Consider the following 25,047-nt stretch of genomic DNA (forward strand, 5'->3'; position numbering starts at 1 on the left):
CTTCAGTCTTGGCTTTGATTTTTAATTACAAGAAGACTGCTAGGATATGAGGAGTATTAATAAAGTCTCAGTATATTCAGTGTGTTTTCCCTTCATTAAACTTTGATCTTGCAATTAGAAAGTTGGGTTTAGCCTCTGCCACTTTTGTTTTCAAAAAGAGTATATAGATCTGACTCATAGACTGAGAGGAAACATTGGATCATGGAAGTCTCCCTTCACCACAAAACTTGTTAAACAGCTGTCTGTAAATGGTACTGTGTATTCACACTAACTCTCAGTTATCTGAGCCTAGTATGGCCTGGGCCCATAACCAGTGTTGAGGTATTCCCCGTTAGGAGAATGAGTGCGCTCAGGGAAACGTAGTGAGAGTGATGTTGAATAATAAACAACCAGCATACAGATACACTGAATAGTAAAATGTAGGTTTTACTTCCAGTAAACGGGTAAACAAAGTCCAATAAACAGTCCAAATCATACACGGTTAAATCAGTAAGTATCAGTCCAGGGATAATCCAAAAACGAAGTCAAGTATCATAAACAAAGCTCAGTCAATGGAGTTTGCTAACAGTTGCAAAAACTCACAGCAATCCAAGTAGAACTACAATCAGGCAAATAGGGCAAAACAGGAAATGCAAGAAGAAAGAAACCAGGTTTCTGGCTCCATCTGATGGCTCTTGGAGGAACCACTGCCAATCACACTTACAGCATTCTCTTAAAGATACAGTATTAAATTACTATCCTGGTTTATATATTTCCAACCCAACTGTTAGGTGACTATCATTCCTAACAGTGGATATCACCCATCTCCCCCCAGCATTGATAAGAACATGGATGGCCACAGGAACAATGAGGAATCAGTAACCATTGAGTAGCAATTTCTGCTAGACACCCAGCTTTGATTCCGATTGGAATTCTTTAATCCATGTTGCCTATGTTCACTTTCATCTCTTTAATTGTCTAATATCTCTTATCATGAATATACAAACTACTCTGTTGCTAATTGAAAATAGCAATGATCTGCAATGAGTGAGTAACTCAAGAGCACCAGACACTTCAGAGCTATAGAGTTTAGATTGCTTTTGAATGTATCACACATCTGCTTGGCAGATAACAGCCCCCATAAAGGAATGGAAAACAATTTGCTTTTTGAACCAGTCTAAATGCAAACTATCTCAAATGACTTACATGTTTAGCTTTTTCAGCCCAAAGAAGGTAGCATTTTTAGTTGATTTTATTTTATCAATAAACACTCCCATTTTCCTTAGTTTTAGCTAACCTGCAGCAAAGTTATTGGAAATCTATCATGTGGTTCAGTGGTTATCCAAACTCGGAAGGTCTCATCGGGAATATCAGCAGTCAGCATTGTCTCCAAAAGTTCTTCCATAAATTCTAGACCTAGATGACAATTCTGAAGTAATACCCAGCCACCCTGTTCACAAAACAGTTGATTAAACCATTTGAGAATATTGCTATTGATTAATAACACTATATGAAGATTTTTCTAATGGAAATTTATTTTTCATATATCATACATGCTTTGTTCTCCAATATTTGTTTGTTAATACTATCAAAAACAAGTATGGATTTGCATACAGATTGAAAGGAATAGTTTCAAATTGTAAATAAAGTAGCACTGCCATCTTGTGGTCATTATAAAAATTACAAGCAAATAACTATTGTCAATTGGGGAAATGGTAATTTTTTGGGATAATTACCAAGGCAATAAATCTTATTTTTTGAAACCTGGACATAATTATTGAGCTATTTAGTTGAAGGAGAGTTATTCTCAAATCAATAAGTAAAAGACTGTAGCCTTTTTCAAATACGAAACTTTTTTGTTGGAAAAAAGTTAAAACCCAGCTAAAAAGACATTGCTTGTTACCTGGACCATTGACACCTGAATTAGTTTGCGTGCATGGACTTCTTGTCCCTGACCCATGGATATAGCTCTGTTTTCTACAAAAAAAATAACACAATAAAATGCTAATAAATGAAAATATTCCTGCTTTTGCAATTGCAAACCAATTTTCAATTATAGATTTGATGTACCATATTTTTCTGTCTATAAGATGCCGCATGTATAGAATTTCTTATCCAAAATTCAGAAATCAATATTTTAAACATTAAATAGAAGACATTTATTTTGTAGGGTACGACATTCGCTTACTGGTACAGATATTTACTTTTTGTTTTCTGACATTTTTATGGGCTCAGAATGCTCTGACATAACCGCTCCCTGTCCCATGTGGGCACTGGCTACACGCTCTCAACAGCATCAGCTGACATCAGTTACATATAAGGCTCATGATTGGAGAAAACCTGTTAGCTTGTCTCTGCAATTGGAAGTTTCACTCATGAGGCTGGTTTGCAGAGATAAGATATTGGCAGTCTCACAACCACGGTTCTCCTCTCAGCCTCCCCCAGTCTATAAGATGCACCTCCATTTTTAGATAAATATTTTAAAGAAAAAGTATCATCTTACACATGGGAAAATACGGTACTTGCTACCCAAGAACACCTGATATCTTTTATTTAGCTCAGTTGTAGAGTTATTATTTTGCTCTTTTTATGTTTGCTCGTGCTAGGCCCATGTTACCTTTAAAGCATGATAGCTTTCTGTTGCATTGTTTATTTAATGAAAAGTATGAAAACGAATGGAAATGAAATAAAGTATAATACAGAGCCTGCAGGTATTGAGGTAGCTGCCCACAGAGACTTGAGTGTTTGTAGGCACCGTATTAAGGAGCTGGGCTTTTATTTAGTGGAAGAAACTATTACAAAAAGTAGGATTCCTAGGAGATTCACTAAACAATTACTGCAAAGGCAGATTTAGTGTAGCAATTTTCTAATACCCTTGTTATAAAATGCAACATAAATTTATACCCAGTTTAAGTTTTCTAGCCAATGCATCAATTTGGTTCGTTGGGTCAGATCCCATAGACAAGAAGCAAATGAGAGGTGTCCTTTTATCACTTTCTTCCCATGTTTTCTCTAGATTTAAGATGACAGGTTCTGTATACTTCTCACTCAAGGAGTCTGCAATATACTTTCTGGCCTGAGAAAGTGTGCGGTCTGGGCACCAAGACCTACAAAAAAAGATATTCCTAAATTAGTGTTATATCAGTATTATTTTAATTCATAATTATCATAGTCATAATTATTTTAATGCTTTAAACACAACATTTTAGAAAATGCGCATCTGGGTACTTCCTGAAAAGAACTAAGAGCATATAAAAAAAGTAATACCAACATTACTTGTGGTTTTTACCTGATAAGCAATAATTTGCGACAGGTATCTAGTGAATCACTATATCCATCGGGAATCGTTTCTTCCTCTGGAGCATCTTTATCAAACCAATTTTTCCATCCTTTCTCATTACGGGATATCTAATGAAGAACCAGAGGTAACATTTAAGCTTATTTTTCCTTTAAAGAATGGACAAGAAGTCTGTACTTTATGGAAGGTCTTTGGATTCAGGAAAGGTCACTTCACATGGCATTTCAAAAGACGATAGCATTTATTATGATTTCTGCATCCACATACCTTAAGGCATGGGGAAAAAAATATTTGCAATTAAAATGCAGAACAAAATGTATGCCCTGGCATGAATGGCCATGTCACAAGTGCTTATAAAAGGCAATAGGATTCTTTGCTAATGCTAAAAGAAGTAAAAATAACTAAGGCTGTAAACATACCTGATTCATAATTTCTGAAAACTGGGGCAGTTTGCTCAGTTCTACCAGATTGAGCCATGTCATATCTAGAATCCACCGGAATGGTTTGGGAGGACAAGCTTTTAGATCCAGAGCAGCACCGCCTGGATGAAAAAACATGAATAGTTATTGAAAAATGACCCTGAGGATTGACAAAGAACTATATCAAGCCTTAATATTTCATATTATTGTGAAAAACATGCATGTTATGCTTGTTACAGATCTGAACAATAACAAAAACCCAGCAATTTTTATCCCAAGTATCACATTCCATGCATAGTTGTTTTTCCAGCTTATCTCTATTTGAGACAGAGAATAAAGATCCAAAGAACATTCACACCATTGGGCTTGATGAGATGGGCTTCTGAATAAAAAATGTTCAGGGCTGCCCAGAGTAATTTTCTTGTTTTATAGCATTATAACCTGGTTACTGAATATGAATGAATGAATGAAACAAACTAAGTTCACACTCTTTGTATCTATGGTGACATATTATATAGTTTGCATTTTTCTATGATGAACAGATATTCTTTTATGAATAACTTTTTTGGCTATGACTACTACAAAACTCTGATGATTCTTTAGGTGTTGCCTGCTCTGTTTAATCTTCATATCAGATTGTGATGAAGATTTAAAATGCAAAATATATAAAATAAAATTAAGATAGAATTCTATTTGATTACCTTTAATGAGAGCCTGGAATTCCTTTGGTTTGACCTGCCCCCTCTGAAGATCAATTTTTAATGTCAAAAGCAAGGTAAAAAGAAATTTGTGGTTTTCATACAGGCCTCTAACAGAATATGTGAAAGTTTCATATGTCAAGTACTCAATAATATTTGTGATCCTTTTCTGTGGAATTGGAGTCTTGTCAGATCTAAGGTGCCAAAACAAAGCAAGCAAACGGATTAAGTTACAACAAATACTGGAAAGAAAGCAGAAAAAAACACCACTGTGTACAATAACATTATGTTCTTACCTAGCCATGGACTGATCAAACAGTTTTAAAAACTGGGCTAGGGAAGTCTGATACATTATATTAACCATGCTCATTTCAGTGATCAGAAAATAAAGAATGCTCCCTCGTGTAGCAGCAGGACGATATTCCTCTTGTGCAGTGTTAATTTTTTTCTCAGTTTCTCCTGAAACTTCCAGTTTTTCAGATACCTCTGTAGCTGTTTGTTTAGTGGTTCTCAAAACACCTATCAGTGATTCATCATCCACCAAAGACCCTAAAGAGGAGCACAGTAAATGTTCAAATAAAGTTTTAGAATATTTTGAATAGATTTTTCACTTCCAGAGGGAAGGGTAGCATGAAAAAGACTAATAGAAAAGCCTTCAATAAAATGTCCGGAGTCATGCATTTGAAATGGGCAACTATGTAATTCAAAGTAACAATGAATGAAATGAATAATAAAGTATCTTAAACTCAATACCAAACTGGCTCAATGTACATTCTTTGTAGATTTTTATAGATTTTAGAGTCAGGGAAGACAGTGAAGGATAACAACAATTCTTCAGCCCTAGTAAAGTTCCATTGCTCAACTTGCCTTAACGTCTCAGTATAATTATGGCCAAATCAATTCATGATAGTTTAGACGGCCATTGCCAGTTAGGTGGGGTGCTAGAACAATTAATTGTTCTACCATGCCATCCCAGTTGCTAATTTAAGGCAACTGAATCTATATATCTGGTATTGGTCTAAGGTTGCTTGTTAACAACAGGATAAACCACACCCATTGTTTTATCTGCAGAGAACCAAAGTTTCCTTGCCTCAGAGTCTATTGTTTTCAAATATAGTAGAAAATTTTGGAGGGATAGTCTAGATTCAAATTAATAGCCCAATAAGAACTAAATTAGAAATTTATCTTTTATTATAATGCACTGGTAAATATGTCTATACTATTTATGTAACAGTAGGTAAACATAAATACCATACCTTTAGTTGTAGTTAATTTATAAAGGAGATTATCTTCTAGTTCTTTCATTTTCCTCTTATTATAAGTTACATCTTCCATGAGTTTAATTCTCTCAGCTTCTAGTTCCTATATTAAATATTACAACAAAAATGTCTTTACTTCTTCAGTTTTGCGTTAAAAAGGAGATGAAGTTTAGTTTAAATCTGGTTTATTGATTGTCTTCTTAGGAAAGTACTTGTGTATGCTTCAGGACATATAGGATTTTGGTGATCTTTTTGATCACAGGAACATTAGGTACTAGAAATCAGCTGCTAAATGTGCCATGGTATAAATGGTTTTGCTAGATCTCACAAACCTATTTCTATAGAAATCCATGATTGTCTTCTTTTACATTCCTACATTCTTATGAAACAGTTACTGCCTACAACATAATCTACCCAAATTTGCAAGTTTTACTTTTTCCATGTCTAACTTTTTAAGGAATTGCTGCAATAATGTTCACTATTTTAAAAACTAAATAATTATGCATACAACTTTAAATTCACTTATATTTGAAGACCCCTGTGCTACAATCTAGTCTTCATCCTAAACAATTCATTTAGATACTTTATATTTTACAAATTGTGTACTGCAGAAGTAGAAAATGGGTACATCACTCTTCCTGTACAGTTATTTCCAGTAAGCAACTTTCCCAATGGAATCTGGAAGTAGGACTTTAAAAACCCTCCTTAAGAAAATAGCTTTGAAATGAACTGCAACACAAATCTGGAGGACAAAGTTTAATCTCTTCTTTCTACTGCTGTTTTTCTCATGCAAATGCTTCCTTCTACTCTGCTTCTTTCATTGCTGCATTGTGCAATATCAAAAACCACAACAGGATTCATATCATTGCTTGATAGTAAGATGGGCAGCATATAAATTTAATAACTAAATAAAATCAAATAAAGGTAAAAATATCATGCATAGATTTGCCTAGAAGATAGCATAAAACATACTACTTATTTTACAATTATTTTATTATATATTTATTTATAGATTTTACATATTTTATTTTTATTATATAAATGCACACATAAGTCCTTCAAAACAAATATTTTCCCAGTTTAGAGTCACAGTCTAATGGCCTTGACTAAGCATAACAAGTAAAAATCGAATACTAATAATAATATCTCTACACAGCAAATTTAAATGCACAAAAAATTTAAAACAGCAAACCAAAAATTGCTTAATAAGCTCCAAAATAGCATAACAGAAGTATTAAATATTATCATATTAAAAGCCTTTAGATTCTTTCTAAAGAATACACATTTTAGAATGCAGTATTATACGTTCACTGATCTTCTAATAAAAACAAGATGATAATAAGTTGAGCAAGACTGTGCTCTTCCATCACTGAAGCTTTGTTTGGGCTAGGAATACTTTTATTCCAGTTGTAGATATCACATAAAATTTAAAAACATTCAATTTCTGGGATTAAGCCAACTCACCAGCAAACAAGACCTTTCTTCCCCTTCCAAATCTTCCTAGAATCTTATTTGTGATATGTTTATTTTGATTAATGGCAAATTAGGCTTTGCCTTAGCTGTTCTACACCTTTCTATAAGAGAAAGTGCTTAAAAATATTCACTCCTGAGAATGCCTCCTTATGAAGAAAGGTGGTTCCAAAGAAGTCTTGACACTTGATGAAATACCTCCCTTTGAGTTGACTGATGTCACTTTGGAGGGAAGATCTTTGTAATTACCTTAACCTAATAATATAATCAATTTTGGGGAGGAAAAGTAGGGAAAATAATGTTCTTAACTTTTGTGTCTAAATCTTTTCCCTTTCCTATCCTATAGATTTTGCCTGTTCTCTTTGTTCCAAAATGCATTGCTAACCACCATCTTAAATTCACCTTGCCTACTAATAAACTGCAAACTGCAATTTTGGAATCAATATTTAAGCTTCAGTGAAACATTGGTGTTTCATTATGTATAACAACTCATTGTACAGGGTATCTTACCTGTTTCTCTGTGAGAATTACTCTCTTCAATAACTGATTTTCAAGTCCTTTCATTGTAACAGTAAAATCAATTACTGATGTTTTAGCATTAATTTCAGGAGTGAAGGCAGGATTGGGCAATTTTGTAGTAATATAAAGTTTAAATGTATTCATGACATCTACTTCTTTATCTCCAACTTTCACCTTAATAAAAATTCAAATCTTGTTTCACTGCATTGTTAATAATACAGTTAATAACTGAAAAATATTGTTCAGGAAGGTATGCAAAATTCACACAGCTCAATGTATTTTTAAAATCCCAGTTCTTAATGGACAGTTTTCTTAACTGGACCTGAGTAAAACAAATATTTTAAATATTTTCTAATAAAATATTTTTTTGTCCTTAAATCACTGTTCAATCAATTGAGCCCCTCTCCCATCCATCCCAATATATAAGTGAAGAGGAAGTATTGCAACATGAGCAAAAATCAAGGAAATTAACCATGTACATTTATTAACCAATATACTTATTTCAGTATTTTTATATCTAGAAATATATAGATATTAATATATAATTATTTCAGATTTCTTATATTTCTTATCATATGGTAGTTAGTTAATCTCTATGGTATATGGTACAAATTCAATTAGTAATTTAAACCTTTAGAGTAGAATAGAATAGAACAGAACAGAACAGAATAGAATAGAACAGAACAGAACAGAATAGAATTCTTTATTGGCCAAGTGATTGGACACACAAGGAATTTAATATAACATTACAAAGAAAGAAGGGAATGCATTGTGTTTTTGCCACTGATTTATATCAGGGGTAGCAAGCTTTGGACAGATCGATTATATGCAATTTCCAAACTCCTTAGTTTAAGGCTGACAGCATCCCCTTCTCCTCCCCATTGCCATAATTTGATGGTAAATTTGCCCACTGTTTTCCATAGAAATGTAAAATATATGGCCCAAAACACAATGGTTTTCATAAGAAGGTAGCTTGCTGACAAATGTAATTTGATATCTATCAACTGCCCTAGGAAAATTGGTGGTCATGTGGGATGGTATTTTGCTGGGAGAAAATGATGCCGGTAGTGAATATGTTAAATAAAAGCTACCATTCTTGTTTTCTATCACAGGGTGGAGCAGAATCAATGCCATTTGGATACATAATGGTTGCTTCATATCATTAAAAGGATGGCTTCACTTGGACAAAGAGATGCCTTCAGTAGGACAGAAATCTTGGATCTCATTAAACCATCTCATTAAACCCACAGTAAATCCTTTTTTAGCAGTGAAGTGAAGCAAAGCAAAACCAAGTAGCCTGATTGCTATGCTTTGCTTCCTCCAGTATTGGCCGAACACAGATTTCTGAGCATGGAAAGAAACTTTCAAACTATTGGAATTGTCAGTCCAGAGTGGGATGCTACATGTTGCGTTCAGGCAAATCATGCCACTTCTGTACCTCAGTGAGCCAAACTGCAGAATAAACCAATATGTCAAGGAGAATCAAGGCTGCCTCATAAAAAAGCCTAGCATTATTTTTTTTAAAAAAAATCTCTGAAATGCTGCTACCATTATCTAGTAAAACGTTTCTGTCCTTGTAGCAGGCAAGCAGTGGGTGGGTGAGTGGGAGGAGGCTTCCAATGAAGCAATGGAAAGGAGTGGGAGGAAAAATCAGAATCTTTTCCCCTAGAGGTTCAGAAACAAATAACATCTTGTCAAGGAGATTTCTGACTTATCTATTCTTTGGAGGTTGAAGGAACTGGTCTTAGAATGAAGAGGAAGCTTCACTGTTTGATTGTAGAATTTCTTTAAGTGGTTTATCTGAGAACATTTGTCATATACTTAAACAAAAAGCAGAATATAATGAATAACATAGCTAACCTTGAAAGCGCTTCCTGATTTAATGAAGTTCTTTTCTAATATATTATCAAGCGCCGGATCTAATTCTTCCCTGATGTCCTCTATTAAAAGTGGCCTTCCCAGAGAAAGGGCATCCTCTAAGTGGCTACGGAAATATTTATGATTCAAAGTTGTCACCTTAGGAATAAAAATAGTTGATTATAAACAAAGGCAATATAGTTGACCAAAGTTCTTATTTTCATTTGTTTTTAGAATTTTCTTAAAGTTCTTGTAATCATGTGCCTGCTTAATCTGATGTAAATCTCAGTAAATTTAGTTTTAGTGAATCCTTTACCCTTGTGAGGATTCATATAGGATTGCATAATTCTCTAAATTTCCTGTTATATTTTACTTTATGACAATTCTTGGAGGCAAGTTACTATTTTTCCATTTTGAATCCCAGAATACCCACTTCTGTATGAGAAATTTTAACCAGAACTTAAACTACTTTTTAATGTTCCTGTTTTCTAAGGTCATGACCTTATTCCAGTGCCTTGTAAAGCACAGGGATGGATTATCTAAGGTGTTTTCAGATTGACAAATGAAAATTCTGTGAAGATTATAACTCTTTGGGTTAGATGGTTCTGAGTAGAATTATCTTGCTTTTAATACATGAATAAAAGATCATTTCTGGAAGATACCAAACAAATAGAAGAAGGAGTTACTACCCAAAATATTAAATGAGGAAAATTTAAATTTAATAAACAACACCAGGTGTGAGGGAAGAAGTACCATCAGGTATCAGATTACAGCGTGACACATTTCTTTAATTAACTATTGATTTAATGCACTGATAAACTTCTTTTTTTTTTGAGGGTGCCAAAGTGGCAAACCTGGGGGCATCTCTTCCAGTGACCTCTTCCAGTTTATCTCCTCCTCACCCAAGAAACATTGCTATTGATCTGCTCTAGCCCCTGCAATGCAGTAACTCTCCTCTTCATATGTAATCATTACTGTAGCTGAGTTTTCTGGAATGTGGGAGTGGAAGAGAAACAGGAATTTGAAGGGAATATTAAAATTCTGTAAGACATACTTGTAAATCATTATCCTTTTCTTTCTGCTTAATCCATGTTTTCCCTTGAGTTTGTGGATCTATCAAAAGTGGGTATCTGGTTGCTTTTGTAACAATGATGCCATTTTGAACTGAGAGCTCATCTCCTGGAAGCCCTTGCAGATTCCACTCACTGATCTAGATATGTAGAAGAAGACATAAAATGAATAAGAAAATTGAATCAAACAACAAGAACAATAAGCTCTGAATGCTGTCCTTCTAGAATCCTGGTTACCCAGGACACTTTACTGCTACTGTAAAATGGCAGTTAATGCAGCCTATTGTAAAGATTACAGTCTCAACATGGAAGTGACAGGGAAAAGTATGGTTTATGTACTCAGTACCACATATGAGCCCCTATCTATTTCCCCACCACACACTGACATATTTTTACTATATTTTCCCCGTAAAAATGCCTGGCCTTCCAAAGGGCAATCACCTACAGCCTCTCCACAGCTTTCATTGTAATACTGTCTCCTTTGTAATATTATAGTATTGACTTCATTCTCACCCCAGAGGCAGGGGTGACTTAAATACAATTTTTGAGGGTGCAATGAATATTCTGTTGCTATTTTAATAACATTTTTACATGTAAGTGCAATTCTTCAACTTCTTACTCTAGAGCAGGGGTGTCCAACCTTGGCAACTTTAAGACTTGTGGACTTCAACTCCCAGAATTCCTCAGCCAGCAAAGCTGGCTGAGGAATTCTGGGAGTTGAAGTCCACAAGTCTTAAAGTTGCCAAGGTTGGACACCCCTGCTCTAGAGCATGATAATAACCTGGAATATTTTTACCCAAGCGATTACTCTGCTGAACCTTTCCACACAGGCAAAGTTGGCTAGGTGACAACATGCACTCAGACAGAATTAGTGAGAAGGAATTTATCAAGCCACTAACATGTGTTAATAGATTTAGCCAACCACATAGTGAAATGATCAATAGAATGGAAAATCTAAACTATAAAAAAACCTAACAGAACTGAAGACCTACCGTAGGAGGATCTACCAACATTGAAATGATATTCAGATTTTCGGTAAAAGGGATTTTTCGTGATCTCATCTCTGTCTCCCATAAGTCTTTAAGCAAGAGATTCCGGAATATCTGATTAAAAGGGCCACAATAGGAAAGGAAGCCTGTGCAAAGTAACACATCTCCCACAAGCCTAGGAAAAATCATGGAATCTTTCATTAAGATACATTTTTTAACCTTTAAAAAAAAAGGAATGTGGCAAAGGCATTTTAAAAAGCTCACTCAGAAAAGGCACTTAAAACAAATTACTTTGATATCTATTTTTCTTCTCAGGTTCAAGCTGGAAGGTTTATAGCTTTTTCAACATGTGCATGATTGACTGCTGAAATGAACAAAGCTCCTACAGTACTTGCACTAACCACTTGCTTCAGTGAGCTGATTAAATGGAATACAGCACAGTGAAGCAGCATTACCATGTCTGGCATAACCTCGGCAATTAGTAGCCCTGATTTAACCATCTCTGGAGATGTAAAAAAAATTAGAAGGATGAAGCCACATTGACAGGTTCCAATTTTGGCTGACATATCTAGGTCTCTATCACAAGAAGGGAGCGAGTCACATTTAAAATTTTGTTGTTGTCCATCCAGCAGTTATCTGAAAGTTATCTATTTCTAATCATTTTAAAAGATAAACAGTATGAAAAATAATAATAATAAAAAGGACAGTTATACTTTATGGATTGAAGACAGATATTGATCTCAATTTTCCTATGACTGCTTTATGTTATTTTAAAAAGAATATGACTATTGCATTGGTCATATACTATACCTATTTATCTGGGCTCGGAACTCTTTACTTTGTTGAGTCCACCGGATTTTCTCTCCACTCAAGCCATCGATAAGGGCAGAGGCAGCCTGCATCTTTCTCCTGCACATTTCAGCATCATTCAAGAGGTCCTGACATTTGAAAATATTCATTACACTTTTCAAGGGCTTCATCCCAAGAACTGTGCAGGTTGACCATGCAACTTGAAAATAAATATGTTAACCCCAACATATTTGGCACAGATTCTAGTTGCAAATTTGGGTACGAAGATAAAAAAAAACTGTCACTTTTTTACTAGGCATAATTAATTCAGAGCATGCATAGCTTAGGAACCTTAATGGATTTTGGAATTTCACTAACCAAGGAATCAAAATACCTGCTTTTTCTCAGAATTCTATTTAAATTATCTACACACTGCCTCCTACCAAGGTCTCTTGGCTGGCAAAACAACTAATCACAAAACATTAACTTACTAAAAGGCAGATTAATGTAGGTATGTCTTGCTAATTCTTTGAGCTTGCCTGGAAGCTATAATTATTATTCAGTTTCTTTCTTCACACCCCAGGCAGACACACATTCAAATAAAATATTGATCTACAACCATCTGCCATTTTTACTTTCCAAAATGCTTGTTAGCAATACATGAGGCCTAGAAACATTTCTGTAAGTCAAGATAAAACTAGATAGTTTCTTTATTTGGTAATGTTTCAATGTCTCTCCCCTCCCCTTTGCAACATGCCAACTTCTAATTACATGAATTGAACAGAGAATTTCAATAAGATGGGGCGAAGATCTGAAGGCAGCAAGATCAACAGGCTGATGATCAATACAGCCTTAAGATTTCTACTTAAAGTACTAACTAGAGTTTCAATGAAATTTCAGTATCATACCAATCTCAGAAGCTTGATGATATGGATATGGGAATGCAAAAGTAGACAGTGCCAATGTCTACTTCCTGATTCCTCTCCCTGCCTTAAAACTGAGGAAGCAGGGGCAATGACAAGTTAAGCAAAGAGCATCCAAAATTGCCAAGCAAGCACTTTCCTATTCTGTTTTGAAAAGTGCATACAATAAGTAATAGCAAAATATATGGAACATGTAATTTGGAATTTTTATCTTGTTTACCATCTTCTCCTGCATAGCTGCATCAAACTTGGCTTGTACTTTGTCCAGCTCTGCTTGCTTCTCATCTAGCAAAGATTGTGCCTTCCCTAATTCTGCATTGGCTATTTTCAAGCGTCCTTCTTGTTTCGCTAAGTTAGTCTAAAAATAAAAAAAAATGAAGCAGTATGTTCACTAAAAATTATTTTTATGTTTAAAGTGAGTTAGCCTTGGAAGAAGCAAGACATATTTGAGTTATTGTTGGAGAAGACGTCTGAGAATACCATGGACAGCCAAGAAAAAAAACAAAACCAGTTCTCACTGAAGACACAAATGATCAGGCCCAAATTATCTTCTTTTCAACACATCAAGCCACCTGGAAAATACTTTAATATTGGGAAAGGTGGAAGGAAAGAGAACTAGAGAATGACCAGCAGGAACGTAGATGTACTCGGTCACAGTAATGATGGATGCAGCATTGAAATACATGAAAGACCAGATTAGGGATAGGATGTCATGGAGAAAATATATATTTGTGATTGCTAGAAGCTGAAAAATACTTGATGGGCCATAATCAATCAATTAGTCATTGTAGATATGTTTTTCCTATATTTTTCTATAAAGTGGGGGATGGGGTGGAAGTAATTTAGTAGGAAGTTACTATCCAAGTAACTGTTCAATCTCAGAAAACACTGCTTTGATTCTTATCTTCTATGTAAAGAATAACTAAGGTGACAATTTGATGATAAAACAAGAGATCCATGATTGGGCAGCTGGCTATATTTACTAGTCTTACAGCCTAGAATATCCCTTCATAGTGGCATATGCAGGTCCAAAACACTTCGTACCCAAGTGCTGGTTTGTCACTGCATAGCATATGGTCTGGATATTTCTGGAGCTCCCTGATTCTAATTCTCTCTGTCTGCTCAAGAAAATCCAGAAGGATCAGCATGCTTAAGTCCTGCTAATTAAACAATGCCATCTTATAGGATTCAAAAGGCATGCCTTCTCCATCACTGCTTCTGCCATCCGGAACAAAAATCTTTCTGGAACGTGCATGGCCCCAACACTGCCATTAGGTCCTGATTCTTTCTGTAGGCACTGGGTCAGGATATTTGATGAATCTACCACTGAGCTTGTTATTTCTCTGTTTAATTAAGGAGGGTTTTATATTGTTCAACTAAAGTAAGCCACCCAAGCTACGGCTTGTTATAGCCATAAGGAGGGAAGGAGGGAGGGAGAAAGGAAGGAAAGCAGAGGTGGTATTCAGCAGGTTCTAGCCAGTTCTGGAGAACCGGTAGCAGAAATTTTGAGTAGTTCGGAGAACCAGCAAATACCACCTCTGACTGGAGATTTTACAGTATCCTTCCCCTGCCACGCCCACCAAGCCACGCCCACAGAACCAGTAGTAAAACATTTTGAATCCCACCACTGAAGGAAAGGCATCATTATCACAGAGCCAAAGTCACTGCTATGTCTTTTTCAAAATGGTGTATTTTAATGGTTTTGCATTTTAATTAGCACTATTTACAACACTGTGTACAGTTGAAGAACTTATTTCTGTTTGTCCCTATCTTAAATTACATGTATCAGTTTTCAAGAATAGTTAAATTATTTGTTACAAAGTCTCTGAAACTAAAAGTAGATGAGATACTTGATGTCTCTGTAGTTATTCTGTGCAAATGGAAATGATAATAAGAGTTTGTGATAGTTTTCTTCTTGTTAACTAGAAATGAATCTAAATCATGTTATTTTACCTTAAGAGGCAATACATCTCTGTTTATGCCGTAAAACGTTGCCATGGCCAGGGTCCAAGAAAGTAGCCCTGCCACATTACCACAGACTTTTTTGCCATTCTCAAAAGTATAATCCTCCATTTGAAAATAAGGCTGCAATAATTCAACCATCTCTTCATTGATAGTATCCTTGGCAAATTGTTGGAGACTCTGGAGAAATGGTCCACTCATTAGCTGTAAAAAGAACAGTGGGGAAACAGAAAGCATCATTGCCTAAAAAAATTAATGTTTTCCTTTACCACATTTCCAGATATTATAGTTTTCTGAGCCCATCTCCTCTCTAAATTAAAAAAAAATTCTCTCCCTAAACAAGTCTCAAAACTTTAACACCATTGTTAGTTCCATTACTGAAATGATGGAGTAAGAAATGTTAATATATGGAATGTTTCAAAATACTATTTTTGGCTGATTCAGATACCTATTCTCAGTTTATTTATCTGTGATTTTATTATATGAGGTTTTGAGGAACAGCAAGCTCCACTACTGTGGGGTGGGATGAGGAAGAGATTTTATAATTAGGAACGTGGCTGAAATGAAGGATTAAAGAACTGACCTGAGGAAGCAGGGGAAGCAAACAGATGAAGTGTAAAATGTTATTGGACTGAAGATATTTGAGAAATGCTAATTATGTAATATATGAGTAACCCAAATCATATTATTGTTGATTACCTTCTTAAACCTCCTTGGTGTAATAGTTAAGGCACCAGGCTAGTTCTAGTCCTGCCTTAGATTCAAAGCCAACTGAGTAATTTTGGGCCAGTCATTTTCTCTCAGCCCAAGGAAGGAGGAAATGCCAAATCATTTCTGAAAACCCTATGCAAGAAAACTGCAGAGACTTGTTCAGGCAGTCTCTACGAACCAGACACAACTGAACAGAAGAAAAAACTTCTTTAAAAAATTAATTCAAATCATACTGGCAAAGTGTGTCTGTGTATCTTTGTGCCTGTGTGTGTGTATATATATTAGCATGGACATGCTTCCCCAAACCCCAAAAACTTTAACCTTAGACTGTCTACTATTGACCTCACCCCTTTCCTAAGAGGTCTGTAGGGGGCGTGCATAAGCGCACCAACGTGCCTACCGTCCCTGTCCTATTGTTTCTTTTATTTTTCTTATATGTATTCAGGTATTCATAACTATGTTTTTACTTATACCTATTATCTTGTAAGCAATTGACAAACCAAATAAATAAATAAATAAAATAAATAAATAAAAACTAAATAGCTTTTTCTGGTGCTCGTGGTATTGTGCAATTATTACTTAAGAAAAGAGAAGGTCATGAAGTATAGAGGACAATACATCTGAATTGAATACAAAAGTAAAAAGCCAGTACAAGAAAGTATGTTGATGTGGTTTGGTCACTTCAGGATAAATGAGGATCAAATCCAAAAACAAATATTGTATATGGAACATATGGATCAAATGGACCAAGAGAAAAGAAAAGGAAGATAAATTATTCTCATTAAATAATGCTTTTTTGTTGTTGTAGACATCACACCTAAAAACAAAACATTTGTGAGAATCAGGAATTTTTTAGATTAGTACATTATGTTTTTGGCTGAAGAAGGCAAACTGAAACTGAGAACTCCCCCTTCTAAAAACTGCACTGTGGCTTTGCTACACACTGGAGGTTTTCAACAAAATATTGGACAACCATTAGTCTGAAATAGTATAAGAACTCTTGACTTGGGCAGGAGGTTGGACTAGAAGACCTTCAAGGTCCCTTCCAGCCCTATGATTCTATGAGATTTCAACCATAGATTTAAAGAATATATTAACAGTGCTTGGAAACATTGCTTACTTTCAATGATTCACTCCAGGATGGTTTTAAGCAAGGCCTTTCTGGATCCATGGTAACTGGATCAATTTTCTTTTGGAATAGCAATAGACAACAATCCATGATCCTCATAATCAGATGAGGTGGCTTGGCAAGTTTTCGAACTGTTGCAATGTCTGCAGGTTTGATAGTCTAGGGAAAAAAAGTATTTTTAAAAAATAATACAGTTAAAAGACAAACAGTGGTAGATGCAAGAATTTCATCTTGACTCATCAGTACCAACATTATAATAACCTGATTAAAATAAGCCTGAAGTATAAAATCTAGCAAAAGCATTAATTCAGCCTATAATGTGTGCAGGGAAGCAACCAATGACAAACCTCAAGCCCATAGGAGGCGTAGATTGACATACAGTTTTTTCTGCATGCACTAGGGAAGCTTCAATCAACTCATGGCAACGGCTTTGGCAAAATGCAGAAAATGAGAGATCCTATGTTGCAGTAAAACTTTAAAAGCAGAGTTTGGATCCACCTGGTGGCCTGTAGCTAGTAAGTGTCTCACAAATGGCCGAAGAAGGCATTTTATGGCCATGATTTTTTGTTGTTGTTGGATTACTCAAGGCTGCCTGGACCCATTTTGGAAAATGCTCCTTCATTCTGAAAGCCAAGCACCTACCAATTCTGCTGATGTAATTGTTTCCACAATTACAAACAAACTGATAAACACAAAGGGCTTTGGTGCTGATAGGTTGTTCTTCCTTAATTAGCGGCAGCTGTATTCTCTGGGTTTGACGTAATATATGAAGCTCAGACATTCTGAATGTTGTTTCAATTAAGGTATTTAAACATCGAGTCGCCAGGCGTGCTAAAATATATGACTAATATTTGATTAATATTTTATAAAATTACTAAGAAACTTTACTCTTACATTTAATTCTTATTTCAGCTGCCAAAAATGACATTGGGAATTTGAAATAGGGAGACACTAATTTTGCCAACCATTAAAAGCGCTATAATCAAGATGGTAAATTACAGCAGGTAATTTAAGCTTACATGGAGACTATTTTGAATTAACATTCTCTAGTTTCGCACCATAAATTTACAGAAGAATTACACAAGCTGCATTTTTTATATTGCACATTTCATTCACAACATGCTAAACACCACTCACATTCAAAGCAGCTTCAGCTTCTTCTAAGGCTGGTCTGGCTGCTTCCAGCTTTGCCTCTGCTACCACTTTCTCTGAGTCAATTTCATCTACAATCTTCTGGGCTTTGTCTTTCACCCCTTGAACTTCATTCTTCACTTTAGCTGAAGCCTCAGCACTTACGGTCACTTCTGCCAGCACCTAATATAACATTGTTAAAAAGGATGCACCATCATTTGCAGAGCAAATATCTCAAATTTAGAATGGTAAAGGCCAAAGCTATAGTATGGCTGACATTGGGAACTGGCTTAGCCAGGACAGACTCCCTAGTCTTCCTTACTTCTTCATTCTCAAGCATACTGTTCCAGAAACAGGAAGAACTTGTATTAAATAAGGAAACAATGCACCAAATAAGCTGTCATTTTCAGCACAATATCAATTGGATAAATTCCTTCCTATTGAAGAATCATGTATATGATCATGTGGCAGATGGAAAATAACACTTATTAAGCCTGTAGTTCTTGAACACAATTAATTAATTGATGCATCACCTACCAAAAACATTTACTTTTCACCTTATTATTAATAACAATATTATTAATAACAAATCTACAAAAAAACCTTTAAATTTAAAAAAAAACACCATTTTTTCCCCCACTCAGTGGAAAATGATTTGCAGGATGGAAGAAATAATATAAAAAACAGTAATTTCTTCATCAGTTAGTGATACTGCAAATATTTTAATTTAAAATTATTTAAAACTACTGAGCGGCTTTGGAGAGCCAAGAGGCTCAACTCATCCATTTTCAGTACATGTTCTAGTTAAGGATAAAAGTCTGCTGGAATTAGCAAATCGAAGCAAATCTGGTTCATTCTCATGAACCAGAAAACGACACTGAACGTACAAGTAAGAAGGGAAAGACATAAATCAAGGAAGCCAATCAAGGTAAAGAAGCAAAGGACCACCTCATAAAAATCATAGGATGTGGTTGGAAAGAGGTTTGTATTTTTTTCTTTTTAGTAGCAAGGTAGACTCTTAATATAACCTTTTTGATTCTGAACTATGTTTCCCTCCTTTCCTCAGGCATGTTAAGAAGAATTTCTTCTTCTGGGATAAGAGAAGTGCATAGACAGCACAAAGCACATCCTCCTTATCGATGTTTCCTCATATTATTCATCACCAAATGCCCTGAATCATATTTTAACACTCTGGAAATGTTTTATTTATATCCTGCAGTTTTCCCCAATGCGCTCTTTCTCAGCTTTAATTTTCTTGACTCCATTCTTACTGACTTCATTTACCAGTTTGTATATCCCTTTTGTTATCAGTCCTTTCTTCCATTCCTTGCAAATCACCCTGCCTTTTTAATGGGAATTTGTAGAGAGCTATGCAGTTTTCTGCCTGAAGATGTACGTAAATATTTGTTTACTAAGCACAAAGTTGAGCACATAGTCGGAAGGAAAGGGAATATAGCAATGCAAGTCAGACAAAAGTGTAGCTAGAAAGCAGCTCCAGTTTTTCAAGGTAAGACTGATTACTTTATCCTGGTTCCTGGGCTTTTCACCTTTGAAAAAGAGATCTCTGTTGGGTTAGGGTGACAAGAATCTTAAAAATCATCCTCATTCAACGCTGCCTAAAATTGAGAAGAATGGAGGATTAAATATTGGTAATAACTGGCTCAATTAACTATTTCTAAAATCTTTAGTAAAAGCCTTAGCATGACTTTTTGATGAGAACAGAGAGCATATTATCACTGAAAGATAGATTTAATAACTTTCATTGATATTGAGGATCACCCCAAAACATAGGGCAATATAGCCCCCACTATACTGTCCTTTTGGAAGGTCACTACAATAATTTCAACCGGTAACTGCATGGCTAAACAACTGTTTGTTTTTATGTGTTTTATATGTTTATGATCTTAACATAATGGGTTGTGTATGGTGCTAGATTTTGTGATTTTATTTTCAGTTTAACTGTTCTAAAGTGCCTTGAGTTGATGGACCAGACTAGTATTTAATCAATTGCCATAAATAAATAAACAGACATAACCCAGTTGTAGCAGTTAAAATAATCATTATGGGATCAAGGAAATATGTCATCAGATCATTTTGAGCATTTGTCTGAACTCTGAAGCTGTACAGTATAAAAACAATAACAAGAATAGATGATATTAGGCTTTTATGCACCTCCATCCATTACAGATTCTAAAATGCATATTTTTGAGCAGTAGGGAAAATATGGATTGATTCAGGAGGTTCCAACAGCTTAAAAACATAGGCCAAACAAATAAAAATCCATGAGCAACCTTTGTGTACTTAATGTTCTAATGTGTGCTTATACTTACTTTGTCTGCTTTTATAGAAGCCAAAGCCAATTCCTTTTCTTTTACCGCCAGTTCCTGAGAGAGTTTAGCAACAGATTCACTAGCCTCCATTAGTTTAGCAAGGCCTATAAAAATGGTCAAAATCCAGAGGAAGTTGGCAATCATTTATAGTTCTATTTTGTATTAAGACAATATTATGAACATAAAATGCCAACATCTTCCACTAAAAGATGGTAAGTATCTGGCCTCTGGACCAGAGGTGGTATTCAGCAGGTTCTGACCAGTTCTGGAGAACCAGTAGCAGAAAATTTGAGTAGTTCGGAGAAACCAATACCACCTCTGACTGGAGATTTTACAGTATCCTTCCCCTGCCACACCCACCAAGCCATGCCCACAGAACTGGTAGTAAAAAAATTTGAATCTCACAACTGCTCTAGACTAGGATTTACCAGTAGATTCAGTTCTCCAGAGAGCTCAGCTAAACAAATCTATCAATCTATATTTACTTTGCTATTCCTTTTCAGGGTAAGTAACACAGTGTAAAGTACAAAAAGTAGTAAGAGTAAAGAAAAAGTAAACTGAAGAAAATAAGTAGGTGATTGAAAAAAAACCAAAAGTTACTAAAGCTAAACCTATTTAATGTCAATGCCATAGAATAAATTACCCCACATCTTTCTATCTCAGATTTCATAACAAATGGTGCTTGAGTTCATAACAAAATGGTGCTTGAGTTCACAATTAGCAGCACTTCATAGTGTGCCTCTTGTTCAAACTTTTCATCTGTTTTGAGGATCTCATCAACTCAATTTAACTGTAATTTGATCCCATGTACTTAACCCATTCACAGATTTTTTAAAATCATGTTTTATAATTAAGTCTTTATCCATTCACTTTCTTTGATTGATTATGGACCATTAAGTCCATGTTAATACTTAACAACCACATAAACTTTCTCCAACATGATCTTCCCTACCACGCCCTTCAGAGCTTTTTATAGTATATAGCAATAGTAATAGCACTTAGATTTATATACCGCTTCATAGTGCTTCTCAGCCCTCTCTAAGCAGTTTACAAAGTCAGCATATTGCCATCAACAATTTTGGGTCCTCATTTTACCCACCTCGGAAGGATGGAAGGCTGAGTCAACCTTGGGATTTGAACTGCCAAATCGCAAGCAGCCGGCAGTCAGCAGAAGTAGCCTGCAGTACTGCATTCTAATCACTGTGCCACCGAGGCCCTGTCAACTTGAAGATGGATGGACATTAACTCCCAGAGTTGATGTCTGGGAGTTGAAGTCCACCCATCTTCAAGTTGACAAGGTTGAGAAACATTGCTGTATCTATCGCTGCTGTAATTGAGTGCATCTACCTTGTGCTAAGTCACTAAGACTGGACTTCAACTTTATGGCACATAATGAATCAATCGTTATGTACAATTAACTGTTATATTGCTTTATCTATTAGATTTACATCCTACTTTTCATAACAAGCATTCCCAGGATAGTTACACAAGAGTAAAAATAATAATTAACTCCTGCAAAGTAATAAAAAAAATTATAGGAACAGAACAACTGATCCATTTGCAATGTTAAAATCAATTAGTAGAGAAGAGTAAGCTATAGTCTTATAAATGCTTTTGAAAACAAGTCCAGCTGAGACTTACTTTGAACATATTGATATATGATGACATAGTAAAAGGATTGAGAAAATAAGGTCTTTGACTTGTACTTATCTTACCTATATTCATACGCTCAGCTTGTTCATTAATGCTGAACAGTTTTTCAGCATAAACTTCCTTGTAGCCATTGATGAAAGAAAGATAAGATTTTGGGGTGACATGAGCTCTCCGCCGATATCTGTAATTTACAATAATGATGCCACTTTAGGTTCAAACGCTATTTAACTATATAATGATCTCAAGATACAGCCTGGGGTATTAGATTATTAGATTATATACATGAATCAAAGTTCTAAGCAGTAATTTATGAAGTAAAGTCTGTAAAATAATCATGTTTTCCCTCAAATGAAAATAATGGTGCTATATATAATTTTATGTTACATCTCAGTTTATCAATTGTCACTGTGTGAGAGAGTTGCTTTTGAATTGTAAGTATATTTTGCAAGGGTGGCAATTAGAAAAATAAGGCAATGGACGCTTATATGCTTTTTACTTTATATTAGTGATGTTATTTACAGCAGCCAAATGATGTGAATTTTCTTTCATTAGAGTTCTTCAAACAGAAGAACTAGCATCTATCAGTGATGCTATTATAGATCCTGCCCCGATCAGGAGGTTGGACTAGATGACCTTCAACATTATTTCAAATTTATAACTCATGTTGAGATTAAATTGCAAAATGGTTCTTTTATACCTAAAACCATCTATTTTTAAAACAGTTATTATAGAATTATACATGGTTAAATACACTACCTTTGAAAATAATTGTCACAGCTTTCTGAAACTAGGTCATGAAAGATGCCCATAGTTTCTACCACGTGGGCTTTAACTTCAGCTGAACAGACAATATTGAAACCTGACAGAAAATAGTGTGACACAGCAACAAGGGCTTCCTTGGGCCACTGAGTAAACCAATCCATAGTACATCCAGATATAAGACCAGGAAACTTCAAAGACCGTGCACGAAATTTCTCACCAACCTAGCAAAAATAAGAAATAGACAAAAAGTGACATATCAGTGAAATATATTTATGGGAAATATAGCAGATGATGATGATTTATTAAACTTATCTGCTGTCTGACTAATATACAGTTTCCAGTGCAATTGTTACACATAAAAAAAGCTGTGACTATTCACACAGTCTAGGTTTATACACTGTGTTAAACCTATGGATTAACCACAATAAACAATGTGTTAATTCATAAGGCACTAAGGATATTCATATTAGCTATATTCATATAACATTCCAAGGAAATCCCGTTATTGCTTGCTTTAAATACGAACCAATCTGCACAAGATCTGGAATATCATAAAACCTCATTGGAGAGAGGAGAAAAAAGACTCCTATGAAATATTTCATATTTTAATATAAGTATGTTAGAACATAAACTGTTAATTATAATAAATAATAATTGTCGATTAAATAATTTAAGAGAGGAACAAAATATTAGAAACACAATTCTAACAATGCTTACATTTTTTTAAAAAATGCAGACTTATGTTGAATATTGCCATACAACATAAATGCCATGCTACGTCTAGATATGGAATAAATAGGTCAAGAACATTATTTGTATCCTTTACTTTAAACTTCTGTGCATGCTATTTGGGAGTGGCACTTACTTCCAAATAGCATGTACAGAATTGGGTTGTATATCCCAATTTTATACTATACTTTATATATACAGCAGTCTGTTTTAACTTAATAGAAACATTCCCACAAAAATGACTGCAGAATTAAACTTGCAGGATAATAAAGATTTCTTTAGAATGTTACTTACAAATTATTATAATTTCTCACTGGTTTTAGAATGAACAAAAAATCCTATTTATGATCCTGCAATCCCTTACTAAACACACACACACACACACACGCAAACTCACATACTACTAAAACTCTCCTGTTTGTAACTTTCAATTGGGTACCATGTGCATCGTACAGCAACAGTTTTGAGATAACAGATAGTCCTCGACTTACAAGGATTTGTTTAGTGATTGTTCGAAGTTACAACGGCACTGAAAAATGTGACTTATGACAACATTTCACGTTTATGATCTTTCCAGCATTGCCCTGGTCACTTGAACAAATCCAGGTGCTTGGCAACTGGCATTTATTTATGATTTCACTGCTGGCTTTCGACAAGCAAAGTGCAACGGGGGCAGCCAGATTTGCTTAACAACTGCAGTGATTGGCTTAACAACTGTGGCAATAAAATTCATAAAATGGGATGCAACTCACTTAACTGCCTTGCTTAGCAATGGAAATTTTGGGGTCAATTGTAGTCGTAAGTTGAGGACCATCTTTATCTTAAACAGGTTGACTTAATGCATTGAAAGTCTAGGAACCATTAGTCCCATAAGATTCAAATTTGTTGAGGATGTGGTTACTTTAGTGCCATCTTGATGCTGTGGTCAGCCATAATCCCATGATTGTCATTTCCAGTGCTCCGTGCCAACTTCCTATGTAGGAAGTCAATGAAAAGCCAGTAGGAAGTTAGAAGTTGCTCCCATTCCCACTGCTTTTTTGCTCACCCATGATCATTCTGTTTCTCTGTTTAGGCAAGGAGATGTCTCTGAAATTATGACCTAATGGGTCATTGGTTGTCTTAAGAATATATTTAAAGGAAACTCACAGGAGAAAAGCAGAGTACTACATGGAGGTTTTTCTTTGACCGTGATATAAAATATTCATAAAGATTATCAAAAGTTGGGGGAACTCGTGGCAGCTCTTTTTTCATTACAGATATAAGTCCTTGAGTTATTTCATCCAGTTCATCTCGAGGAAATAAATTGGAGATCTTATCAGAAAAAGCAAAAATTACAGAAAAAAGACATTTATGAATATTATTAAAATACC

The 25,047-nt window shown here is 35.1% G+C and overlaps 1 protein-coding gene across 2 annotated transcripts in view; it reads right to left on the reverse strand.

Moving 5' to 3' along the window:
• The window catches only part of DNAH8 (dynein axonemal heavy chain 8), a 127,608-nt gene that overhangs the window by 15,424 nt on the left and 87,137 nt on the right, over positions 1 to 25,047 (reverse strand). For both annotated transcript variants that reach the window (XM_087952510.1, XM_087952516.1), the window contains 21 exons: positions 24,824 to 24,988; positions 22,943 to 23,169; positions 22,249 to 22,367; positions 20,534 to 20,637; positions 18,210 to 18,386; positions 17,064 to 17,231; positions 15,224 to 15,436; positions 13,491 to 13,628; positions 12,369 to 12,496; positions 11,562 to 11,733; positions 10,554 to 10,709; positions 9,503 to 9,658; positions 7,634 to 7,816; positions 5,651 to 5,756; positions 4,691 to 4,943; positions 4,398 to 4,588; positions 3,697 to 3,818; positions 3,269 to 3,387; positions 2,884 to 3,086; positions 1,883 to 1,956; positions 1,277 to 1,429 (listed from right to left, as the gene is read on the reverse strand). In XM_087952510.1, coding sequence (XP_087808636.1) covers positions 1,277 to 1,429; positions 1,883 to 1,956; positions 2,884 to 3,086; positions 3,269 to 3,387; positions 3,697 to 3,818; positions 4,398 to 4,588; positions 4,691 to 4,943; positions 5,651 to 5,756; positions 7,634 to 7,816; positions 9,503 to 9,658; positions 10,554 to 10,709; positions 11,562 to 11,733; positions 12,369 to 12,496; positions 13,491 to 13,628; positions 15,224 to 15,436; positions 17,064 to 17,231; positions 18,210 to 18,386; positions 20,534 to 20,637; positions 22,249 to 22,367; positions 22,943 to 23,169; positions 24,824 to 24,988 — 3,327 coding nt within the window. The remainder of the gene's footprint in view (positions 1 to 1,276; positions 1,430 to 1,882; positions 1,957 to 2,883; positions 3,087 to 3,268; positions 3,388 to 3,696; positions 3,819 to 4,397; positions 4,589 to 4,690; positions 4,944 to 5,650; positions 5,757 to 7,633; positions 7,817 to 9,502; positions 9,659 to 10,553; positions 10,710 to 11,561; positions 11,734 to 12,368; positions 12,497 to 13,490; positions 13,629 to 15,223; positions 15,437 to 17,063; positions 17,232 to 18,209; positions 18,387 to 20,533; positions 20,638 to 22,248; positions 22,368 to 22,942; positions 23,170 to 24,823; positions 24,989 to 25,047) is intronic.

This window comes from Notechis scutatus, chromosome 1 (genome assembly GCF_049901735.1).
Source record: "Notechis scutatus isolate UNSWTSFEM ecotype Mainland chromosome 1, rNotScu1.2, whole genome shotgun sequence".
In the NCBI taxonomy this organism is placed as follows: Eukaryota; Metazoa; Chordata; class Lepidosauria; order Squamata; family Elapidae; genus Notechis; species Notechis scutatus.